At 44.4% G+C, this 23,166-nt stretch overlaps 1 protein-coding gene and 1 long non-coding RNA gene across 6 annotated transcripts in view; one reads left to right on the forward strand and one right to left on the reverse strand.

Moving 5' to 3' along the window:
- Positions 1 to 22,296, reverse strand: SLC75A1 (solute carrier family 75 member 1). Of its 4 annotated transcripts, none has more exons than XM_005517879.3 (13): positions 22,185 to 22,296; positions 19,628 to 19,816; positions 18,356 to 18,452; positions 14,809 to 14,912; positions 13,866 to 14,024; positions 12,536 to 12,724; positions 7,983 to 8,091; positions 7,244 to 7,355; positions 5,820 to 5,928; positions 3,773 to 3,863; positions 2,136 to 2,183; positions 1,112 to 1,201; positions 1 to 756 (listed from the first exon to the last, which is right to left on the reverse strand). In XM_005517879.3, exons 2-13 carry the CDS (start codon positions 19,796 to 19,798, stop codon positions 650 to 652), a joined length of 1,386 nt encoding a protein of 461 aa, XP_005517936.1. In that variant the 5' UTR covers positions 19,799 to 19,816; positions 22,185 to 22,296; the 3' UTR covers positions 1 to 649. The 4 variants fall into 4 exon arrangements, with proteins under 4 accessions (XP_005517936.1, XP_087912750.1, XP_014117826.1 ...); XM_088056624.1 differs by having other exon boundaries at positions 19,628 to 20,017; positions 22,185 to 22,250; XM_014262351.2 differs by lacking the exon at positions 22,185 to 22,296 and adding an exon at positions 21,907 to 22,115.
- Positions 20,024 to 23,166, forward strand: part of LOC148184103 (uncharacterized) — a 10,049-nt gene continuing 6,906 nt past the window's right edge. For both annotated transcript variants that reach the window (XR_015772689.1, XR_015772690.1), the window contains exon 1: positions 20,024 to 21,683. This is a non-coding gene — a long non-coding RNA (uncharacterized LOC148184103). The remainder of the gene's footprint in view (positions 21,684 to 23,166) is intronic.

A 23,166-nucleotide genomic window follows, 5' to 3' on the forward strand; every position in this document is an offset into this window, starting at 1 on the left:
TGTTCAATGTAACCGTTTATTGTAATGCAAAAAGAACAGGGCTTTGTCATCAAAAACATCACACAGTATTAGAAATATAAAACATCTCTCCAAATTTAATTGTATATTAAAAATAGTCCACCTGTGCCAAAGTACCAGTGGGGTACCAGGCAGCCTGTACTGTGCTTCTGCTTTTGTTTGACCACCATGCAGGTGTGGATGCAGCATTTGCAGAACTCTCGTACCACTTGTACAAAAACACCATCAGAATGGTCCTGAGAGTTTGTTCTGTGCCAGCGCAGCCCCTGCACAGGCCCAGGGTGAGGAGCAGAGCCCTGAGTGCAACAGCACAGTGAGTGGGGAGGGCTCCAGGCCTGCTGCTGTTGTGCTGTCTCTGCTTCGCTGCTGCTCTTAATGCCTTGCTCAACTCTTTGCGGGGATTGTGTGTCTGTTTTCATTTGTTTGGTGTTTTTCTATTTGCAAACCTAACCCAGCTGGCTGAGAGACCACCTTAAAACAACTGCTGTGTGTTGTTGCTGCAAATGTTCATCGCGTATCTCCTTCCAGAAGATCAAAATCTTCCTTTTCCTATTTGCTCGGCAGAGTCAGGTGCCAAGAGTCAGGTCTTGCAGAGGTCCTTGGAAGCTGGTGATGGTTTTGTAGTTTCTTCCTACTCCTCCTTTGTCTGCTGTTTTATAGACCTGAGTAGAGCCAAGGGGACAAGGAAAAAAGCTCCACAGATAGTGAAGCAAATCTCTGCTCCGGCCAGCCAGTAAACTGAAAAAGAAAGGGGATTCACCTTGTTACTGTGCTTGTCCTTGCAGCTGTGTGAATGTCCCCAGAGCTGTTGTGCTCTCACAGTTCCTGCACAGCTGAGCAGAACTGCTGACCCCTTGGCTGAGCCAGAGAGTGCCAGGAGCTTGGCACGTGGCTGCACTCAGGAAACAAGTTCTGGCTTGCTTGGTGTTAACATTAGCCCAAGTTCAAGCTCTGAGGCTGCGTCCCCTTCCTCTGTCCCTTTAGCCCGAAATGCTCAGGGGCTCTGACCCCATGCAGGGGGTACCTGTTCCCCTTCTGCCCCACCTGGGCTGTCTGGTGCCAAAGAGAGGAAGGAGCACGAGGCCACACTCACCTGCAGCTGCCAGGATAGGTCCCAGGGCTCTGGCCAGGGCTCCCAGGCTCCTCAGGATGCCCATGACTCGTCCCTTCTGGCTGGCAGTGCCTGTGCAAGCAGAGTGTGACATTGTGGAGTTTGGGCATGGCTGGAGCTCTGGGAGCCTTGTTCTTTGGGGGTATTTCCCACTTGCATCTTCCCCTCCCATCGTTTCTCACCCAGTCCCCAGTCTGCACTTGCCCTCCACCAAGGCCCTCACAACTGCTTCACTGCATAAACACTGGGGCCTGGCACCAGTGCTTCACTGGGACAATTTGTAGTGCACGTTCCACGCCTCCCAAAAACCCCCAAACCTATCCAAAACAAAGGCCTCACATTGTACACAAGATGTTCTGAGAAGGCCCAGGTGTACAATAAACACAGAACTGTGGATGCAAGTTAAATAAGAGCAATATAAAAATGAGCAAAACCTTGCTTTTCCACCTCAGCAAGCACTGCAGTCCTGGCCTCCAGCTGCCCCAAAGCCATGTTATCCACAGCTGGCGCCACAGCTACATCTACTTTACAAGGTTACATAGCAACCAGTGCCAGAAGGTTTCTCAGAAGGTCTTTTCTAAGGAATTGGCAAGAAATTATTTCACTGCTGGCAGGGATGGCCAGTGTCTCTTTCAGAGAGCCCAGACTGTTCTCAGTGACATTTGTGGCCTTTGCCCACTTCTCCTTCATCACCACCAGCAATGAGGTTGCTGCAGTTTCCCCATCACACTGGCCTGAGCTGTGTTACACAGCACAAAATTCAAGTGTGATACAGATGGTCACGCAGATCATTGCTGTTACTGCTGAAATTATCACTTTTATCACACAGGAGTGAGCCAGGGGGTGCTTCCTGTGCTCCCCTGCAGCAGGGCCTGAGATGGACCCACAACTCTTCCCGCTGATGCTTCACTCAACTCAAGGTCAGTTCCCTGTAATCTGAGCCAGGTCAGTACAAAAGTCAGTGATGTGGCCAAGGGCAGCCGGTCAGAGCAGGAAGGACACTCACCATAGCCTGACACCACTGCTGACAAACACGGGATGACAATGGCTGCAGCTGGAAAAATCCACAGAAGAGACTGTCAGTGAACAGCAGAGCTCAGAACAGACAAGAGCAAGAGTGACAAACATGTGGCCCAAAAGCGTTCCTGCTGCAGAGAAATATGCTGAGCTCTGGGCACTCTACCACCACTGAGTCACCAGGTTTAATCCAGTTCAGTGAAGGGAACACCCACTCCGAGCCAACCTGCAGGAAGAGCCCAGAGCTGTGAGTGCTCCGAGCAGATGTTTCACATCAGCATCCCTCATGCCATGAGCCCACGGGACAGGGATGGACAGGGCAGAACAGCCAGCTGGCAGCTTTCCAAACCACTGTGCTCTTCTCAGGTGGAGCAGGGAATCGCTGCTGTTCCAAACAATGAGGTGGCCGTAGCCATAGGAGTGACGCTGTCCCTGTGCACACAGTGCACCACACTCAGGGACAAGAGGCAGCTACAGGCTCTCTTGGGAAAGAAGACAGTCATGTCCAAGAAGAAAAGGTTACAAAATTTTTTGGACACAAAAGACAAGAGTTGTTCAGCAATCACTGCCTTCTTACTGAAACAGGGGCCTTTTCTGCCAAGAAAGAAGTGCCTCAAATGTATAAAGCAGAAGGGAAGGGGAAGGGGAAGGGGAAGGGGAAGGGGAAGGGGAAGGGGAAGGGGAAGGGGAAGGGGAAGGGGAAAGGAAAGAAGGGACAACAGGAGAGCAAGAATGAACAAGGTTGCGTAAACTTCAGGTGTCCCAACTGCTGGGCAGAGGGAGGGAGAGAAGAGGAGAACCCAGGGGGCATTTCTAGCTGGCTTAACTGGGAAGAGGTGGAGTCGTCTGTACAGGAAGGGGCCAGGGAAGACTCAAACATGTTTAAACATAATGAACATCCCCTCTCACTCCTCACCTGTCAAACACACAGCTGGCCCCAGACAAATAATAGACTCAATAGGTACATTTTGTGGTTTACAGTCTACTACTAAGTCAAGCTGTACCATGCAAAGGAGAAGTCCACTTTTGTAGTAAGTTATATATGGAGCTGCTTAACAATAGTTAGCAGCATTGGTAATACCTGAAATCTCTTTTTAGACATCCATTAGATGGATCCAACCTCATTCATGACTGTTTCCATGAAGAACAGCTTAGGCTGGCAGAATAGAATTTATACAAACACTGAAAGCATCTGACCCTCACTCTCCTCAGTCCAAACACCCTCAGAGTGTGCAGGTCTCCAGCCTAAAGAACGATGCAACACCACTTAGGTACAAAGATTTGATGTCTTGCTTTTTTTCCTGAGCTGAGCTATTCAGTGAATATTTTGCTTCTAGGTCTGTTAAGAGGGGGTTAAAAAACCCATCCTCAAGAGCTCCACGATGAGACAGGACAACAGGGGCACTGGGGATGCTTCCAAATACCACCATGACAGCTTCCTGTGATACAAACAGCATCAGAAAAAAAACCCAGACACCGTTTCGTTCATATTTCATAAACCCAAGTGTCAACTTTCTGTTACTTGTAGTTTGAAATTAGATTAGAAGTGCATCTTTTTTAAGTGTGAATAAATATATGAAGAAAAATCATTTGTGCTTAGCTTGCAGTGCCTTTTGAACAGCTCACCGAAGGAGTACAGCAACAGTCCAGCACTCAGCATGGTCACATTTGCAGCCCATCCAATTAACAGGAACGCTGGAATCAGCAACATAATAGCCTGCAAAAGGAGTGAGTCACACGGTTACATCTGAGCCGAGCCTGTTAAAGCCTAACTCTAGGTGTCCTGCCAGTTCTCTTCGGGGGATGAGACAGCAAACAAGTTACAAGCAGAAAGCCCTTTCTTCCCAAGTAGACATTTCAGTCACCTGAATGGCCACACAGCAGCACAATGAACTTTTCTGTTCCCTCTATCACATGATTGCACACCACACACAAGTTCTCTCTCTACACATCTGTCGTGTCGGGGTTTTATCTCTCATTCTGTGTTGACCTGGACAGAAATCTGGCTTTAACTCTTCATCTCCTGAGCTGGCACAAGAGAAGAAAAAGCTTGTGTGCGGCAGGACTACAGCTCCTCTGCTTTTTCTCAGCATTATTGGCTGATTTTATCTTTCACTTTCGGATTTCAGTATCCAAGAGGAAAAAAGGCGGGGAGAGGGTATTCAAAGTCCCCAAAATAAAGAGCATTTTTCATCTCCTCCAAGAGCTGGACTTCCATTCCCCTGTGATGTCCCCCTCACTTACAGAGCTCCTGCAGAAAAGACAGATCAGATCTGCTTCGTGTGTGATAAAGGAAGGTATTCACTGCCACTGAGTGCCTCATTTTGAAGATTCAGTAATAATGAGCTACTGTAACCACTGTGCTAAGAGAGGCCACGTTTGCCATATGGTGCAGATTCACAAACTGCCAGAATAGCTTCAGCAAAAGGGGGAAGTCCCACAAAACCCACAGGCATCCATGGGAAAGAGTGCCCAGGGCTGGGGCTCTCTGCAGAGTGGACACGGGTGGTTCATGATGAGCCATCAGCCCAACAAATGAGTGTTTGAGGTAACTGCACTTCCCAGAGCAGGGCTGAGGAAGGAGTGTAAAAATGAGAGGTGCAAAGGGCAGTGCAGTGCCAGCAAACACAGCAGGCTGGCAGAGAACATGGGTGAAGCTGATGTGGAGGATGAAGCAGCATAGCTGATGCTCATCCACAGGGAAACGTGACACCAGCAGCCTGACATCAATGTTCGCCTGCCAGGAACCAGGGTGGAGATTGTTTCACCAGCAGAAATCACTTTAAGAGAAGCTGAGTCAATTCACTGGAATGTAGTGGTTTGGAAATATTCTACCCTGCCACCACTGAAATCCATCTGGCCTCAAAATAATGTAAAATACATTAATCAAGGCTCTAACAGTCCAAGCAAACCTATTGCCAAGGAGCCAAGGTAGTGCTTTGTTTAGTTCCACACACAAATGTAAAGGACACAACACATTGACTGTCCCCACAGCTGTATAAACTGCAGGGAGCTGTTCCCTGTCATCCCAGCACAGCAGCTGCAGTATCTCTGTGAGGAAAGAGCCAAGTAAAACATAGGAATGTACACTTCTGTCAGTGAAACCTCAGTCTGAACATTGATTTGTGCTTTTGTTACGTGTAATACTGATGATCAGAAACCAAAGATTGGAAAAAGAATCTATTTCTCCCTGCCCAACAGTGAAATATACTCTAGGGAAAGCCTGTTACATACAAAGTTAGCCAGATTGAAAATAATTTCCCAGAAAGAGAGTCAGAGATCAGCCCTGAAGCAGCTTTAGTAGTTTCAGCACTGCAAGAGAAGTCACTGAAATAAAACATACTCTTCACAATATTTTACCTAATTTGCACAGATAGACAATCTGTTCTCATTCCTTACTGCAATTAAATATGAAGAACACAAAGTTTCAATAGTATTGTTGCTCATATCATAAGAAAGGGCTCTAATGTTCCCAAGTTTAGTTAGGCAGGTAAGTGCCCAACAATCAGTTTTGAGAAGTCATTTAGCTGGATAAACGAGACAGAAATGTCTTTTGATTGGGCAAATACAGTTATAACCTCCAACTACCCTTCACTGCACTTCAGACTGAAAATTAACATATCTGATTTGTAGGGGGGAAAGAAAAAGAAATATTGATTTATTTTTTTTTTACCCTTTTTACAGCTCTGATTTCATTTCCTGGCTTGATTCGGCGAGCATAGCCTCCCTGGATCACAGCCATTGTTATTCCGATAAAGAAAAACATCTTGCCTTGCTGCATGCTGGAAGGGAGGCAAAAACACAGATTACAGAGTCACGCACGGAGCGTTCCACCTCGGGCTCCACCGCTCCCCTGCTAACCCTCCCCTGAGCAAGGGAGACAAAAATCCTTTGGGGCTCACACAGCACTGCAGAGCTCTCACAATGCTGGCAGCAGCTGCCATGGCGAGCAGAGAGCAACAAGGGAAAACTCCAAGGATTTGTTGTATAGATGGGACAATGCTGGCAAGTGCTACAGCCACCTCTGGGCTGCTGTGCGGCAGGTCAGGGTTTCTGGAGTGGCCCACAAAGACTGAACACATCAATGACCCTGTGCTGTGAGCATCTGTGCCACGTGCATGGGAGATGTTGGTTTCCAAGGTGCAGCTCATGGAGGGTTTGATGGAGGTCAGCAAGGCACAGCGTGGTGGTGATCTGGTGTCACACTGGGAAGTCTGAGACATCACTCCCTCTGCCCTTCAATTTTCTTCAATTTTCCCTTTCCCCTCTCTTATTGACTGAATTATGTGGATGTTCTCAACTGAAGGGCCTCACCTCCACAACAAGCTTGCTGCCTCAGAGACTGCACTGCTGGCACACAGCTCTGCAGCTCATTGAGGGCTGAATGCACAGGACCCAACAAAGCTCAGTGCACTACAAAACCTCTCCTTGACACACAAGGATTAGTTAAACCACAAACTATAATGAAAGACAGGGAAAGATGAGACAACCCCCTGAGAATTACTCAAAGGGAAGGACATGCACAGGAATCAAGTTGCAACTTCACGTTCCTGGCTGGAATTCTTCCTATGAGCTGGAAAGAAAAGTATTTCAAGCTGAGCTGTTGGTGGATTCTGTTCTCTTTCTTCTCTGGTGGTTGACTACAGGAAATCAGGCTCTTAACATGACTGCACACCATATGCCATGCAGAATTTGCTGATGAGCAAATATCATCACACAGATATCCCCCCATCCTTCACCTCTTTGAGCTTCAAGATTTGTCCTGATACCCAAAAACTCTTCTGATCAAGAAAACGTTTTGCTATAATCAGTGCAACTAGCACAGCTATACCTATTCCAGGAGCTTTAATTTAATCTTGGGTATTTATATTCCCCAGTTCTTAGAAGTTGTAGACTGAGTACTTCCTTTCCTAATAAACATTGTGCCTATACTTCATAAATTCTTCTCATAAAGCCCAAAAAGCACAGAATGCAGGGGGGATTTTACTGAGTGGTTTTACTAATGTCAGAAACCCTCTCTTGAAAATACATGAACGGACCTTAAATCAAGATTTTGGAAAATATCCCAGTCAAAATATACAACATTTATTGCAATACCTGCTGAAGTGGAATCTCTGGTGAGTGAGAAAACTCAGTGTGTACTCCAAGCCAGAAAACAGGAAGAGGTACAGGAAATAGGCCAGGCCCAAAATTTTGAGATTCTGAAGATCTGAAAAAACAAAAAACCCAAACAAACACCAAGGGGGTGGGAGGTGGGGAGAGAAACATGGCGGTGTTTTCCAGGCAAAGCCTGACAATAAAACCACAACACTTCTATTGTAGTAGCATTTATCAACTATACAGTTGATTATCAACTATACAGTTGAGAATATACAGTTCCCACCTCACATGCTCATTTTAAATAGCCATGCAAGACGTGCCACAAAATGAGTCCTACAGAGACGTAGAGAATCCTACATCTCCAAGTCGTGAATTGAGAAATAAAATTCCAGTCTGAAGTTCCTGGTTTTCAGTTTGAATAAGCAAACTCACATCTCCCTTGCTCATGTCTTGATCTATTTTTAAATCTCTTCACTTACTGCAGCCAGTGGCTGAGGAAAACACAACAAACATGTCAGAAATCTTCAAAGCACTCGTCTTTAAAACCTTCTCTTGGGAATAAAAGGACCAAGGTCCAGTGGAACTTCTGATTGGCTGTTCATAAACTATTAATGTGGGTTTTAAATGAATAAACAAAGTCCTGCTTCTGGAATGGTATGAGTACAGTTTTCACTTTGAGACCAATGCTACACACAAAAAGACAGAGTGTTACTGTAAAAAGCCATCTGACACTTACTCTGCTCTGAAGGGGATTCCTTTCCTCGGGTGACTGCAGAGAACTGAAATAAAGCCAAAGGACTGAGCAAGTCAACTGCTGCCTGAAATCCAGATGTCACAGAAGGGACCTGATCAAAGACAGAAAGAGGTTTATTTAAAACCCTAATGTAATGACCACTGCTAGGAACTGACAGTAACCACCAAATGTGCCTCTACACCTACACAAATCATCTGAGAAGAAACAAGGCACCTGGCATTGGGATTTGAGTGGGCCCCAATAACAACCCAGACTTCCTGAACTCAAAACTGGCGCCAGCAACTGTAACTGAAAGGTAGAGCACTGATAGCACCTTTCACTGAAGACAAAAGTTCTTCTTTTGGTTCTTACAAAGCAGAAGTGGCTCGTTCTCCACAGCTTTGAGGGTGGCCTTATTTGATTCACCTTTTGCATCATTATAGTGGGAAAATAATGGCACATCTGCCTGCAAGCTCACAGAAGCTGAGGATCTGCTCTTGTGCTACAAATCTGAGACCAGTACGTGCAGCACATCAAACACTGGTCTGTTTTAGTACTGGTCGCTATTTTAGCCAGCCAGTGACACCTCCTGGGGAAGAGAAGGAAAATATAATTTTTACAGAGATTCTTTGGAGATATTTTAGAGAAATTTCCAAGGAAATTCTGCCCCAGGCACAATGGTTGGTGTTTTTAAAGAGGAAGATATATTTTGTAACATTTCTGGGCCTTGTACTGTATACATCTCAACCTAATTATGCACCTAGTGGCACTCACCCTGCTCCTTACCCACAGGCACTTATCCTTCCATCTCATGCTTATTCTTCCATCTATAGTTAATTTACCTTTTTTTTTTTTGTTCTAAAATATAGAAAATTAAACAAAACACTAAAAGAAATAATATCTAAATGATGAGAAATCAAATTCCCTACATTATTAGGGAAACAATTTTTTTGGGGAGTAAAATTTAGCTTGTTACTTTATACAACAGTCACAGGGAGAGATAAGACACTCAAGAATCCTGAATAATCACATGTAGTGTTTCACACATTCAAAGCACTGCACAGGTTTTATTTGATGAGTTTTCTTTTCTTCCCAGATAGGGAGGGAGGGAGCTATTGTGTGTGCCTTTGAGGGTAGAGATTAAAGGTCAGATTATCAACAGAATTTAATCTCAGTGCATGACCTGGGAACTCATTATGAGCTGGATTTAATGAAGCTGTAAACAAATCAACCTTCAATATGGTATTACTGTGACCCCTGTCTTGTTTTGATAGTCAGAGCTTCTGAGTACCTGGCAGCAGAGTCTGGAGTCCATTAGTCTCACAACAGCAGCCAGTTCAATAGACTGGGCTGGTCTGAAGCCATGAAGCTGCTGATTCACACAGAACATACTGAGATGTTTATTCTCCCTCCCACTGCATTTATTGCAGACAGTAAACAGACACGCCCAAGAAGTTTGCTCACCCTGTTGAGAAGTCTAAGAGGATTTCCTGAAGCTGGCCTGTGGCAATCCCCAGGTCCTGCATGTGTTGGTAAGATGGGGTTTGCACTACAGCACAGAGTACTACAGCACAAGCAACACCCTGCAAGCATCTTCGCCAGTAATAAAAATACCCTGTAGCTTGTACCTGTTTTGAATTATTATCCATATCAGATGGGATGCCAAACAGCTTTGCACAAGGCTGACTTTAATTTGGTGCAATTAGAATACATTGTAATTGCACATGTTTAAAATCTTAAGTGTTTTATGAAATATACATACCTATTAGATTTTTTTAATGTAGGTGGGTTTGTGTGTGTGCACATAAATTTTTTTCCAATTTCTCCTATCTTTGCCATAGAAACTGGTCTAGAAATTATTTCATCTATTGATCCATAATGAAAACATTGTCCTAAAACTGGCTAAAGAGTTTCACCATCCCCCAAAAAGTATACACTGCCAATTTCAGTCAATGTCAGCAGCTGCATGAAGTTTAGTTTCTTTGCAGGTTCAAACTCTGCAACATCTAACTTGTATTTCATTTCTATGCTTATGATTCATTATTCCATAATTGCTCAATTTTACTTCACGATCACCCCAAAAGTCACCTGGAGTGGCAGGCATTTTTTAGAGTGTCTTTGCTCATTCTGTTTTCCTCTAATGCAGAGAGACTCAGTAACAGGTCTGGAAGGCAGTCAGTCCACACCAGGAATGCAGGCTGGGCCTGCCAAGCTGCAGCCTTACCTTCCAAACCAGGCATGTTTAGTATGCACAGAGCACAGCTTTGTCTTTCCACAAGTCTGCTACCGATACTGCATAGCCCTACACACAGTTCAGAAAAAAAGAGTTGTATGACTCTCCCTACAACTAGGCAGCCTTGCTCATGGCTAGCTTAGCTTAAAACTAACTCAAAAGCTCTTAAAGGGGATGGCTTTCACTAGAGACCTTCCTATTCTTGCCTCCTTTCAGTCAGGTCATAGCAGGAGCTTCTTTTGGCTACCATAAGGCCAGTGTCTGACTCTCTTAACCTGATCAACTTGTCGAACAGTTGACAAAAAGAGGAAGGAAGAGAGTAAAAATGCTGATCTCTTTCGATGAAAACACATCCTTGTTTCCCATCCCCCTCCATTTTCCCTTCCTACAAGTTAATTCCAACATGAATCAATATGAAACACCTTCTCCTGTGGAAAGCAGACTGATAGAGAAACAAGGGCATAATGAGAACACAGCAAACTTCAAGGAAACAGATGTCTGATCCCGCTGGCACATCCTCCTGACAATTATCATGATGATTTCCTCTCTCTTTACAGCTTTGTCCTTCCAACATATTCCACTCCTATACTTGAGGGAGCACCTGCTCCAGCTCAGCCCAGCCAAGTTCCAGAAGGAGCCAATATACCTGCCTTTCCTCTGTCATCCACAGGCCAAGAAAACTGCTCACTCCCACTCAAGCAAGTGGGAGGAATTACCAAAGAAGAGAGCAGAGCAGCCTAATAACTGAAACTACAAATATGCTGGAACACATGGATCACATGCCCAGATGGAGGCTGGCAGCACAGGAGCACTGACACCAACCACAAGAAGCCTCAAACCACCCTCTCATGAGCAGCCAAACACTCTGTGCACTTTGTGTGGCTGGGACCTGGCCCTGAGCCACACCTCATTGCAGCATCCACTGCTCTACAGGATTTCCTTTCCTTACCAAAATTCAGTGGTGTTGGTGAATACAGACCAGCTGATCAGAACTTTCAAGAGGATAATAAAAGGGGGAGGGATTTATTCAGCCATCACATGATCCTAAAAGGCACTGAAACCATTTAATCACTCTACAGCAAAGGAGGAATTGTTTATAGAATACAGATTTGCTCTGCAGCACTTCCCCATATCACCATGTTGCCACCTTCCTGGAGTGTGCAATCTAAATAAAACAGGACTTTATCTGGAAGGCTTAGAAACAGCCAAATAGGAAAGAGGAACAGATGACACATGGATGAGTTGTTAAAGGAAAATAACATAGCTATAGTGCTTGGGAACATGGTATGAGCAACAGATTTCACATGGGAGGACACAACCTGCTGGGAAACACTCAGGGAAGGTGCAAAGTTTTGCCCTGGTAGGATCATTGCAGATAAAAGTTTCCTGAAAAATTCCCTGTGTCAAATGGGTTTGGCTATCCAGGGACCTTGCACGCTCCAAAAACTGAGTGCTGCCTAGAAACCAGGGATCACAGCAAAGACTCAATCCAGTGAAAACCTCAAATCAAGAGCAGATAGCCAGGGCTGGATTCCAACTCTCTCACTCTACAAAGGAGACCGTTCTAAGAGACTTTTAATCAGACATACCTTGGACAGTGTCTGATCACACAATATTAAATCATAATGTTAATAAATGTTTGGCCCCACAAATCCAGCCAGTCACTGAATTTTAACACATGTAGGTATTTTCTATCTGTAGAAGACAGAACAACTCAGAAAAAAGTAATTTGTTATTTTAGTGTTCAAAATATTCAAGCAAATACAAGATAATAGGAAAGAAAACTTCTATCACCTTCTGCCTAAATGAAAATCCAGTCTCTGATGAACTTACTTTTATGATTTGCTGAAGTTCTTCCCCAAGGAATCCTTGTGGTCATAGTTTAAATTTCACAGCCTCTCTCCCATGTTCACATAAGGTTTTGAGAAATTTAAACCTAATATGTCAAAACCAGTAATGAAGCAGTCATGTTAACTATAAAGATCTTATATTACACTGGGCTAGGAGATGGGACCATCCCTGAAGTGTTCAAGGTCAAGTAGGATGAGATTTTGATCAATCTGGTCTAGTGGAAGGTGTCCCTGCCTGTGGCAGGGGGGTTGGAAATAGGTGATCTTTAAGGTCTCTTCCAACCCAAAATATTCTATGATTCTATGATCATACAACTGCTTTGACACTAGCCTTAATAATAATCCTAATCCCAGGAATGAGCTAAATTTCTGAGACACTGGCTAAGCCTGTTCTTCACAGTTTCAGTATTTCAACAATTCTCAAATCTTGTTTTTACAGAAAACACAGATCTTGAGACCGATCGTCCATTTACCCGTTTTTCCTTGGGGAGCGTTTCTGGAAGAAGGAGGAAGATGAAAATTAAATCAGCCACAGAAAACACGAGTGCTGACAATGCTGAACGAAGGTAGAAGACTTCTCCTTTCTCTGTCTGCATGGCGAGGTAAGCACCCATCATGGGGCCCAGGGTGAAGCCCAGGGAGAAAGCAACACCAATCATGGCCTGCAGGGATGAAGTGAACACAGACAGAGAATTTTAGACACCAGTTTCTTCAGGTTCTGTAATGATTTGGAAGCAGGTACAGAACCCAATCACCCTGAGGATGCAAGGAGTGGACAGCAAAGAGCATGAAGTGTGAAAAGCCTGCTGTTTCCAAATATCCAGTTTTGTTTTCTGTCCAGTCAGGGAAGTGGCAGGAACAGGAAGTGGCCCATCACTGTTTGGGAATAGCTTCAGTCAGATGCTGTTCACCTCCCAGAAAGCAGAATGAACATGCCTACTTTGCTTTGGAATAGAGAAGAATATAAGCCATGTGGATGTGAGCCATGCTGCACTAAGTGACTTACTGTAAGGCCCTAAAAATAGGCCCCGAGCCATTTTATTCACTAGTGCTGTAAGGCTACCTCTCTTCACAAACAAAAATGCATTTTGGCTCACCAGGATTATAATAATTTGCTTGGAAGACTCATTAGCTATCACTGTGAAATCTAAAGCCTTCCCCTCCCAAGAAGCAGCTGTCCTCTGTAGTGGCTTATAACAATCTGTTAAGAGAAGTCTGGGCCTCTAATGTTTTCATAGGATGAAAGATAGAACTGGTAATTCACAAGCCAAGTTCAGCCTGCAGGTGTTTCCATCTGGCCACTGCCTTCTGGAACTGGATAGGGCAGTTGCTCATACTTTTCAATCAGCCAAATGTCACATCCTTTACCCACTGAGCTCAGATCCTAAAGCCAGCACAGTGTGCAAGGAAGTCAGGAGCACACTGCTGTGCTGCTGTGCTTCCACAGCTTGGGCAGGTGAGGGAAAGTTGTTGCCCTGTAATTGGCTTCCAGCTGCCAAAATTGGACCATAAGACCTTTTGATTTCTAAGCTATTATAACCAGAATTAAAATTACCAGAAGGATTAACAGTTCTACGACTGAAACAAGATAGTTTTCCCATCTCTACAGCATCTGTGTTTCACTTGTAGGTGAAGGTCACTGGCAAAAGTCCAAGAAGTCCCAGAAATATGATCTGGCACCTTTCCAGAAGCAAGGTAGAATGTAAAGTCATGTTTTCACTTGATCAGTGAATACACTGAGGAACACATACTGAGCACCCAAAATCAATTAAACTAAACATGTGCCCCACAAGTGTAACTCACCATGCCCTTGCTCCGTGCTTTTGGAGATGGCAAGTCAGCAATTATAGCTGTGGAGAGGCTGACATTCCCTTTGCTTATTCCCCCTATGATCCTGGAGAGAAGAAAAACGCCAAAAGTCCGAGAGGCAGCCCAGAGTGAGTATGATGCTATCAAACCCATCTGCAGAAGCAAGAAAGGGTTCTTTATAAAGCAATGCAAAATGCTCATTTCCCAGCTAAACATTTACATTTTTTGTTTGTTTTCAATGGCTGCTCCGAACCCCATGTAACAGAAATGACTGAATAAACTGACACTGCACTATGTCTTGAACAGCAATATAAGTAGAAACAAGTCCATACAAACTAATAATAATTAATAACTAATAACTGTGATATTTCTAACGAAATTAGAAGACCAAAATTCTGTGGAAGCAAAACCAGTCCTGGGTACAAAACATTTTTGTACATTCCACTCCATTTGTTTCCAAATTCAAGAGAAATCTGAGTTCAAAATAAGGAGAATGTTCATGTTCATAAGAAATGTATCTTGCAGTGCTATATAGAACTTCCTAACGAACAATTCCCAGGCTTTGTGGAACAGGTCATGAAGTGATCAACCCCCATTAATCACTTGATGAACTAAAATACATAGGAATTAAGTCTAACATTTGTCAACAGAGCATCTGAAGTCATTCTCCCATACACAGGGGAAAGGGATTTTGGAAAATGACAGAAGCAGTTAAGTATTTTGGTGTCTTCTATGGGAAATTCAGTTTAAGCACTCACACTCAGAAGTGTGGCCAAGAGACTTGGCAAGAAAGAGTCAACAACCAGCAGATCTAGAAAATTCAATTCTAGAGCTGAACTGTGACTGTCACAATTCAGTTTCTGTGCTAAACACAAGCTCATGGTGCCTTCCACTGCATATTGAGATGCCATGACTAAGACCAGCATGTGACACATACCACTGTCATCAGGATTACAGGCCTTCTGCCCCAGTGGTCTGACACAGCACCGGTGAGTGGAGAGGAGAAAAACTGCAGGAGGGAAAAGATTGAGCCAATCAGACCTAAAAAAAAAAAAAGATAAAAAGATATGGATCATTAGGCTTGCTGCCTTCATCTTAAATACAAAGACAGCCAAGCTGTTTGAGATCTATCACACTATGTGAGATAAAAACTTGAAATTAAATGCAGAACAGCAGCTATGAACAATAGCTTTGTCTCTGAAGCCATGCCACTCTCAGAACATCAACCTTGCATTGTTACTTAACTAAGGCAGCAAATACAGACAGACTAGATGCACAGACAGATCAGAGTAACAGGCATAAACTGGATGACTTTCTGGTTATTTCACTGGTGAGAAAGGGTTTGAAACTCACTGGTTATTATGGAATGATGATTCTCCACTGTTTCCCTGCTGACTACATACATTTTCTGTTCTTAAAGCAGTGATCACACAGTCTTCAACAGTCACAGTTCTTTTAAGACTTTTTTGATTGTTTGAACCTGATTCTGTCACACTTAATTAGTTTTTCTTTCCTTTTTATCATGGAAAGAAAGACTTAAGCACTGCTGTTAGTGAGGCACCCTAAGAGGTAGGAGTGATTCCAACAGATGCCAAGAATCTTTTGAAATCTGCCTCCAGCTTCTGTGATCTTTAATTCCTCTTTTCTCTTGCCATTTCTAGCTTCACAGACTTATTAATTTGCACCACACTTTCAACAAGGAGGCAAAAGATGCTTTGCTGTCACAGCTTTTCTCTAAAGGAAAAACTGGGTTATATGTTCCAGATCATTCAGCTATCAAAGCTTTAAAAGGCAGAGCTGAGACAGGCCAGAAGTTCTGCTCCCATCAACTTTGAGGGAGGCAGAATATTGGTACTGAACACCTTGTTGAGAAGTGCCACTTGTAATAACTTAAAGCTCAAAAAAACTGTAAAAAAATCCTACAGAATTTTACACTGGCAGTTTATGACACACAGTTCCCTTCATTGTGTTTCTAGCACTGTAAAAACACCCTTTCATGCCAAATATTTCCAAACCAGCATGCAGCAAAAACAGGGCTGGACCACAGTGGGGAAGGAGCTGGGAGCTGAGGGTGACCACAGCACTGGCAGTGCCCTCACCAGCCTGGGTGCCCCACAGCCTGATGGGCTGGGCAGAGGAAGTGCTGCCAACAGGGCCCACTGACAGTCCCACACAAGGAAAGGGTTATTCAACACACCCTTCCAGGGAGTCCAGTCTGGAGCAGCAGGAGTCAGGGACAGAGAAAGGAGTGGAAACAACACTGTGATATAGTCTGGGAGACAAGACACCTCCAATGTAGGTCTGAGGCCCATCCAAAGGATGGAGACAGAGACAGCCCTGGAGACAAAGTCTGAAATACAGCGCCTGAATCACTGGGTGATGTGTGGGTGATGACTGGTCACAGCAGCTAAGTATTGGTGCCCTCAGGGCCCTGACATGGGCAGAGAAGTTTCTGCCTTGAAGAGCTTGCAGTCTAACCAAAAATGAAAAATATGGCTGGCACTGGGAGAAACAAGAAGACGATCTTGCAAGCACCTTCCCAATCCTATGCTCCTTGTGGCAAACGAGGGCAGTGAAGGAATACAGGTTGCAGGAAGGCTGCAGCAACCTCTGCTTAACATCACAACTATAATGAAACTTTCCACACAGCACTCCCAAGGGTACAGGACACAGCAGGTAAAAGGAAAAGCAACAAGTTGGACTTGACTGGGAGTTCCCACCCCTTGTCTAAACAATCTGAGATGGTGAGAAGTTGAAAGTAGGAAGCTTCTGGTCAAGCCAGAAGCGGAGACAGAAAGCAGCTTCTGAGGGATTAAAGAAAACTGTTTCCTAGCATTCAAAGCCAGTAATTTGACTAAAAAATGAGCAGAGAAAGAAAAACATGCCTGCAGGGATATGGTGGGAAAGAGGAAAATGTCTTATAAACTTCCTAATGCCTGTTACACCAAATTTAACTACTTTAAATAGTAGCAACACATTCACATATATTCTAATTAAGTATTCTGTTTCATTTAGGTTATTTTAAAAGGCTTTTGCTTATCTTGGGGGAGGCCTCAGCGGGTAGAGAGAGCCTAAGTAAAATTAACCCAGACAACTTCATATCTTCATACTCTGAAATCACAGTTTTGTCACAACTGTCTAGATGGCAAGAAGTCAGAAGTCTCTGATGTGAAACACAACATATTTCCCTCACTGTTCCTGCTGGAGCTCACCCACACCAGTGTCCTAGTGACAGAAAACGCTTATGGGTCCTGCAAGCCAGCAGCTCTGCTGCTTTTAATAAGACTAATGAGATTTAGAAGCAGGGCTGCACTATACCCGCCCAAGGGGCAAGCAAGGCTGGAACTCACAAGTTTGTGCTTCTAGTGCTTCCTACTGATTGATCTCTGATCATGTGCAGATCAATTGTGAAGGGAGAGTAATTTCTGTGACTGCCAGGGCCCAGCACAGCAGGCTCCTGACCCTCAGATGGCAGTCAAACAAGGATTAGCAGGCCTGTATTTCTGTAACGATCTGTAGAACAAACTGAGTAAGATCATAGGATAATTCAGGTTAAAAAGGAGCTCTGGAGGTCACCTACTGCAACCACCTGCTCATAGGGTCAGCTGTGAGTCAGAGCAGATTGTTCAGGGCCTTACCCAATCAGGGCTTGACAATCTCTGAGGATGGACACTGCTCTGGGCAGCCTGTTCCACTGATCGTCCTCACTGGAAAAATGTTCCTCCCTATTTCCTGTCTGAACCTCCCCTGCTTCTACTTACACTTGTTACCTCTCCTTCTCCCACACACCTCAGTGAAGATCCTAGCTCTCCATAACCTTCCCACCAGTGTTGGAAAGCTGCCATTCACTGCAGACCAGCCAAGAGCCACAGACTGTCCATCTTCAGAGCCCTCCACGGAACTCACCACAGTGTACAGACACCCTTCCTTGTACTGGGGACCAAAACTGAATGTAACAATTCAGATATGGTCTATCAAGTACTGAGTAGAGGAAGATGATCACTTCACTTAATCCACTGATTCTGATTCATTTCATGTACCCCAGGAGCAGCTGGCACCTTTGCTGCCAGAGCTGGCTCATGCTCAGCTTGCTGCTCACCAGGACCCCCAGGGCCACAAGTGAGTGTCCAGTCTGTACCATTGCAAGGACTACTTTTTCCACAGGCAGGACTTAAAATTTATCCTTACTGTATTTCACAAGGTTCTTGTTATCCCATTTCTCCTGCCTGTCTAGGCATCTCCAAATGACAGAAACTTGGGGCAGACAAGAGTTGGGGCTGTCCAACTGTTTATTGCTATCAGTGTGGCGAAAACAGTCATTTGTAGTCTACTCTAAGAGACATTTTCTGTGTTACTTAAATGTAGAACTAATAACAGGTAAGCATGATTTTTTGTATTTCTTGTCATTCTTCATATCAACATTGCAAATAACTTGGAAAGAACACTGCTTTTTGGCTGTTAGCTTGTTTGTTCAGTTTCCCTACCTCCAAACAAGACACTGTTGTATTTCCGCTCTGGAGGTATCCCAGCCATCACTGCAAACCAGTCAACCCCATGTTGCAATGACAAATAGAATCCATCCTGAAAAATAGAAAACAGGGAAACAGAAGCAGGAAGGCAGTTTTATTTTCAAAGATAGCATCAGAGCTCAGTGAACTAGAGACAATGTTAGATGATTCCTTCCCTCCTCCTCCCCACGAGGGAAAATTTCTTCACTGATCAAAGGCAAAAATAGCTTAAATTGTGAATAATAACAGACAGCAGATAGTATACATTTGAGTGGGGGAATATCTGAATTTGAACTTTTTCAAGCCTTCAGGCCCATTACTTGCTAAATCCTGAATTAAACAGGCATGCCCTGAATCTTTCAATTAAAAAGGCAACATGAGACACACTCTGTCCTGCTGCACATAGACTGTTTAGTCTGGGAAAACCAGAAGCTTGCAGATGCAGAAGGAAAAGGTGGTGCATAAAAAAGAATGATTCCCAAAAAGAGGAGGAGGAGGACTTTAAAAAAAGAAGGTCTGGAAAAGAAGGTGGAGGTCTTGCCTATTGGAAATATACTGGAAGTGGGGGAAGACCCTGGAGATCAGAACCCATGTTTTGGGTCAGAGATATGGTTGTAAGAAGGACAAAGCCTATAGCTGTAGCTGAAGTGGTATTAGAAAGGGGCTGAGAGACAGAGGTGTGGGCTGCAAAAACAATTCTTCCACAACAACTTGTTCATCTTGACCAGTAATGCCATTAACATCTGAGAAGGGTAACAGTCAGCATCTGCACAGCCACGATCCAACGGAACCTTCTGCTCTGTTCCTGGAGCAGCAGCCAGCTCCCTGCTAGGAATGGAAGTTGAGATGGAACACTGGGGAAGGGAGCAAGTGACCTTGTGAAATACTCAGGTGGGGTAAAAGCTCTCATCTATTTAGTTCTTCAATAAACCCCAGCACACAGATCCATTATGAACTGCCTCACCAGTGACATCAGTGTAAGACACAAAAACATTGGTAACTACAAGGACTAGTCCCTAAGAAATACTTGAATTTTTTTCAAATCAAATCTCTCATTTTAATGAAAAAACAAGGGTGAAGAGTCTTATGCATGTTGACAAATAAATTCAGTCCATGAACCATTTATATGTGCCAGGTAATTATTAATCTTTCTACAGCTGTTTGGTTTGCCCCAAGGCAGGTGATTTTCCTTCCATTCCTTCCTCAAGATCTTAACACTTTCTGTGGGCTGACTTTCTTATTACTTACCTCAGTCTGGCTGTAATAATCAAGGATGGAAGGAAAGAGTGGCAAGATGAGAGCAAATCCCAACAAGTCGATGAAGAGTGCCAGGAAGACAATTGTAATAACACGATTATAGTTCTGTTCCTGCTTGTCATTGGTGGAGCTGCTGCTGGTTCCTCTCTCTCGCAGGGCCATGTTCCCAGTGCTCTGCTTCTAAAAAAAATTACCTTTATATCCAGTCAACAGGAAGCTTTTTGCAGGCCTTTCATAAGAGTATCTTGCTGATTCATTCCTACTTTCTCAAGGCTTTACAGAAGTAAGTTCTGGCTATATTAATCTACCTGGGAACAAGAGCCTCAACTCTCTAGTCTTGGTTATCAGCTCAGCACCAAATTTTCTTCCATCAAGAACATGCTACAAAGGCAATAAAACAACAAACTCTATTATAGGATCACTTCAAATAGAACTAAGGAGCATTTGAAGTTTGTCAGTGTGTGAACGACATTAATACGACCTTCCTACAGGTTTTCAACTCAGCATTACAGTAAAACGGGTATGAAAGGGCACTCTATTCCAAATATTCACATCCATATAAGAATTGATTTATGCTTTCAGTGTATATTAGAAATGACTAAAACAACAATTATGAAAGAGAAAAGAAAGAGGCAGACTTCCTAACTATTGCATGAATGCTGTCTTCAAGATAAACCCCCGAGAGCAACACAAGAAACAACAGAAGAAAACTTTAAAACTTCATCTTTTATTTCTTTCTCCAGGTGATAGCTACTGACCTGGGGCATCAAATGATTAAAGCAGCATTCTTATTTTGTCAGAAATACCAGAACTATCAACTATCTTTGATAGTACTCCAAAACTATCATACAGCCCTAAGCAAGGATGCAGGCCATATATAGTTCAGTCTTTAACAAATAAAGGAATTATCCCAAAATAAATATCCCAAATCCCAAAAACAAACTCATTTTCAACATAAATCAAAATCAATGAGTAATATATAAACCATGGAACTACAAACTTCAGAATTATAAAACATACATGAGATCTCAGTCATAAAAGAATCAAATTTAGTCCCTTCTACTGCAAAAGCCCCTGAAAGTTTGTTGCACTAAAAGAGTAAAGGAGACAGAATTTCATTCAAGGCAAATTAGTACAAAAACATTCACTGACTTCGATAAGTCAGCACTGAATTTTATTCCAGACCAGATGTACCATATTATATACACAAGACACTTGTGCATAGAAAATGGTACTACTTGAAGGCTGTAACACTTTGTCATGCTCAGCAATAAATATTATTGTGACATTTCTTTACCTGAGAAGTCAGTTTATTAGCACTGAAGCATTATTAAAGTTCAATTGCTATGAGATAAATAAACACAGAATGGGGTCCACTTGCAATCCATTTACTAAACTCTTGGCATAATGCTCTTAACCAAACTGGTCTGATTTAGCAGATTTATGTTCAAGATCCTTTTATTTAAAATGGCAAATCAACACTGCTACAAATATTCAGCATTATTTGCTTACCCAAATGATAAAATAGCATATGGAGCCAAAATAACCATTCTTTTAAGCAAATACTCTCTGGCCCTTGGTCAATCCAGCCAACAGCTGGATTCACTAAAGCAAATTCTATCTTGTCTTTCCACACAATTTGTTTAGTGATCCATAGAATTGTATGATCAAACAGAACTTTATTCCAGGATTATTTACAAAGGTAATACCCTTCACACCTTTCCCTCAGGAACATTTATGCCAGCGTGTAGCCCAAACTCATCGATGCTTGTGCTGACCTTTCACTTGGCTCCAGTTTTGGCTGTGGGTTGCAATTTCCCTTACGCAATGTCCCAAGGTACTGCATGTTTCTGCCTTTGTGCTCCATCGGTTTTGTTGTTCAAACCTCTCCATAATTTTTTGCTAGGCAGGAAACCACACATTTTACAGGCCCTTGGCATCCTGACAGCAAAAACAGAACGCTTCACCTCCGCGGCGACATCTGCCTTGTGTGAGGCGCGCTGGGAGAGGGAGGGCTCTCCGTTTGGGAAGTTCTTTCTGCGCACAGGTGAGTCCCTCACACTCGCTGCCTCTCCCCAGCCCTTCCCTCAGGATTCCCCACTTGCGTCTCTTCGCTTCTGTCCCTATCCTCCGTCCGCAGGGCCAGGGCCTGATGCCGTGGCTTCCAGGACGGGATCAGCACCAAAGCTGGCCCTGCCCTAACGCACGAACTGAGATTTGTTACCTGCCAGCACCGGGAATTTCATCCTTCTGGGGTTTTCTTACCTCACCTTATCCCCCTGTAAAATTTCCCGGGCCCGGCTCAGCCCCAGTAGGGCCCCTCAGCCTCGCTCCCACAGCCCAGGCTCGGGTCAGGGCAGGCTCTCGGCCGGGGCACAGAACAAGCCGCAGGTCCCCAAGGCAGGGAAGGGGCGGCCCGGCAGAGATGAGGCGGAGGACGCGGGGTCTCTCCCGCCAGGCTCCCGGGGACCCGCACCCGCCGGGGCAGCCGCGCCCGGCCCTGCCCCGCCGCTCCCGCCGCCCATCCGCCCCCGTCCCGGGCACCTACCGCTGCTCCGGGCTGTGCGGGCGGCCCCCGCCTGCCAAGAGCCTCCCCGGGGATGCTGCGGGCGGCGGCTCCTCCCCGGCCCTCCGCGGGCCCCGGCCGCCTTCCTGTTCCGGCGGGGATGGAGCCGCTCCCGAGGACGGACCCGGCGCGCCCGAGCGGCTCCGCGGAGCGCGGCGGGGCTGGAGCTCGCAGCCGGCGCAGCGCCGCGGCCTCGGAAATAAACCTGCACCACAGCCCTTCCTTTGCCCTTAAAGACCGGTCTTGAAACACTCGTTCCAGTGTTTCCAGAGGAGAGCGATGTTTCGTTTGTTGCTACACCAGCAGTTAGCTGCGGCTTTGATAAGAGCTATCTGACAAAGACAAAAAGGTAGTTGCAAAAGATGTAACTCTGTTCCCGAATCAAACTTCTCCCTCTACGTGTTTTAGCCCAGAGAACATGAATAGCTGTGGTCTTGTAAGCGCCTCCGAGCACTGTTCCTTTATCCAGGCGTGTCTGGCGTCCAACTGTCTAATTAACACGGGAGGATGTAGTTACAAGCGGACTTAGGCAGATCCATCACCACAGTCTTAAACAGGCAAGAATCTGCCAGCAAGGTGTATAAAGCAAATTGAAACAGGTTATAAAAAGACTTCTGATTTCCTCGAAGGCAATGCAGTTTGGGGTGGACGTAGTTATCAGCACTTGGGACACAGATCTTCTACTCAGTGACATCTCTCATGGATTGCCAGCTAATTAGACTTGGAGAAGCTTATGTAAACATAGCATCAGGATTAACATGCCAGTTAGATCAATTAGTTATCTAACTAGCTAACTCAAATAGTGAGCTGCTAATCTCATGTATACCTGAGAATTTTATGTACTTGGTTTGATGTGAAAAATATGGTAGATCCACTACATAGTCTGAAATCTGAATGATTACACAATTGCAGCCCACTCCAAGGAAAACTTCTTTTTTGAGGTGCTCTGGACTAAGTATGAATA

This window comes from Pseudopodoces humilis, chromosome 6 (assembly GCF_049639895.1).
Source record: "Pseudopodoces humilis isolate 2021_Gansu_Grassland_sample_001 chromosome 6, ASM4963989v1, whole genome shotgun sequence".
In the NCBI taxonomy this organism is placed as follows: domain Eukaryota; kingdom Metazoa; phylum Chordata; class Aves; order Passeriformes; family Paridae; genus Pseudopodoces; species Pseudopodoces humilis.

Coding starts and splice junctions, on each gene's coding strand:
- SLC75A1 (XM_005517879.3), bottom strand. CDS start 19,798: ATGGCCCTGCGAGAGAGAGGAACCAGCAGCAGCTCCACCAATGACAAG. Junction 8,092..12,535: donor CGCTCCCCAAGGAAAAACGG/GTAAATGGACGA, acceptor GTCTTTGATCAG/GTCCCTTCTGTGACATCTGG. Junction 757..1,111: donor ACCTATCCTGGCAGCTGCAG/GTGAGTGTGGCC, acceptor TTTCTTTTTCAG/TTTACTGGCTGGCCGGAGCA.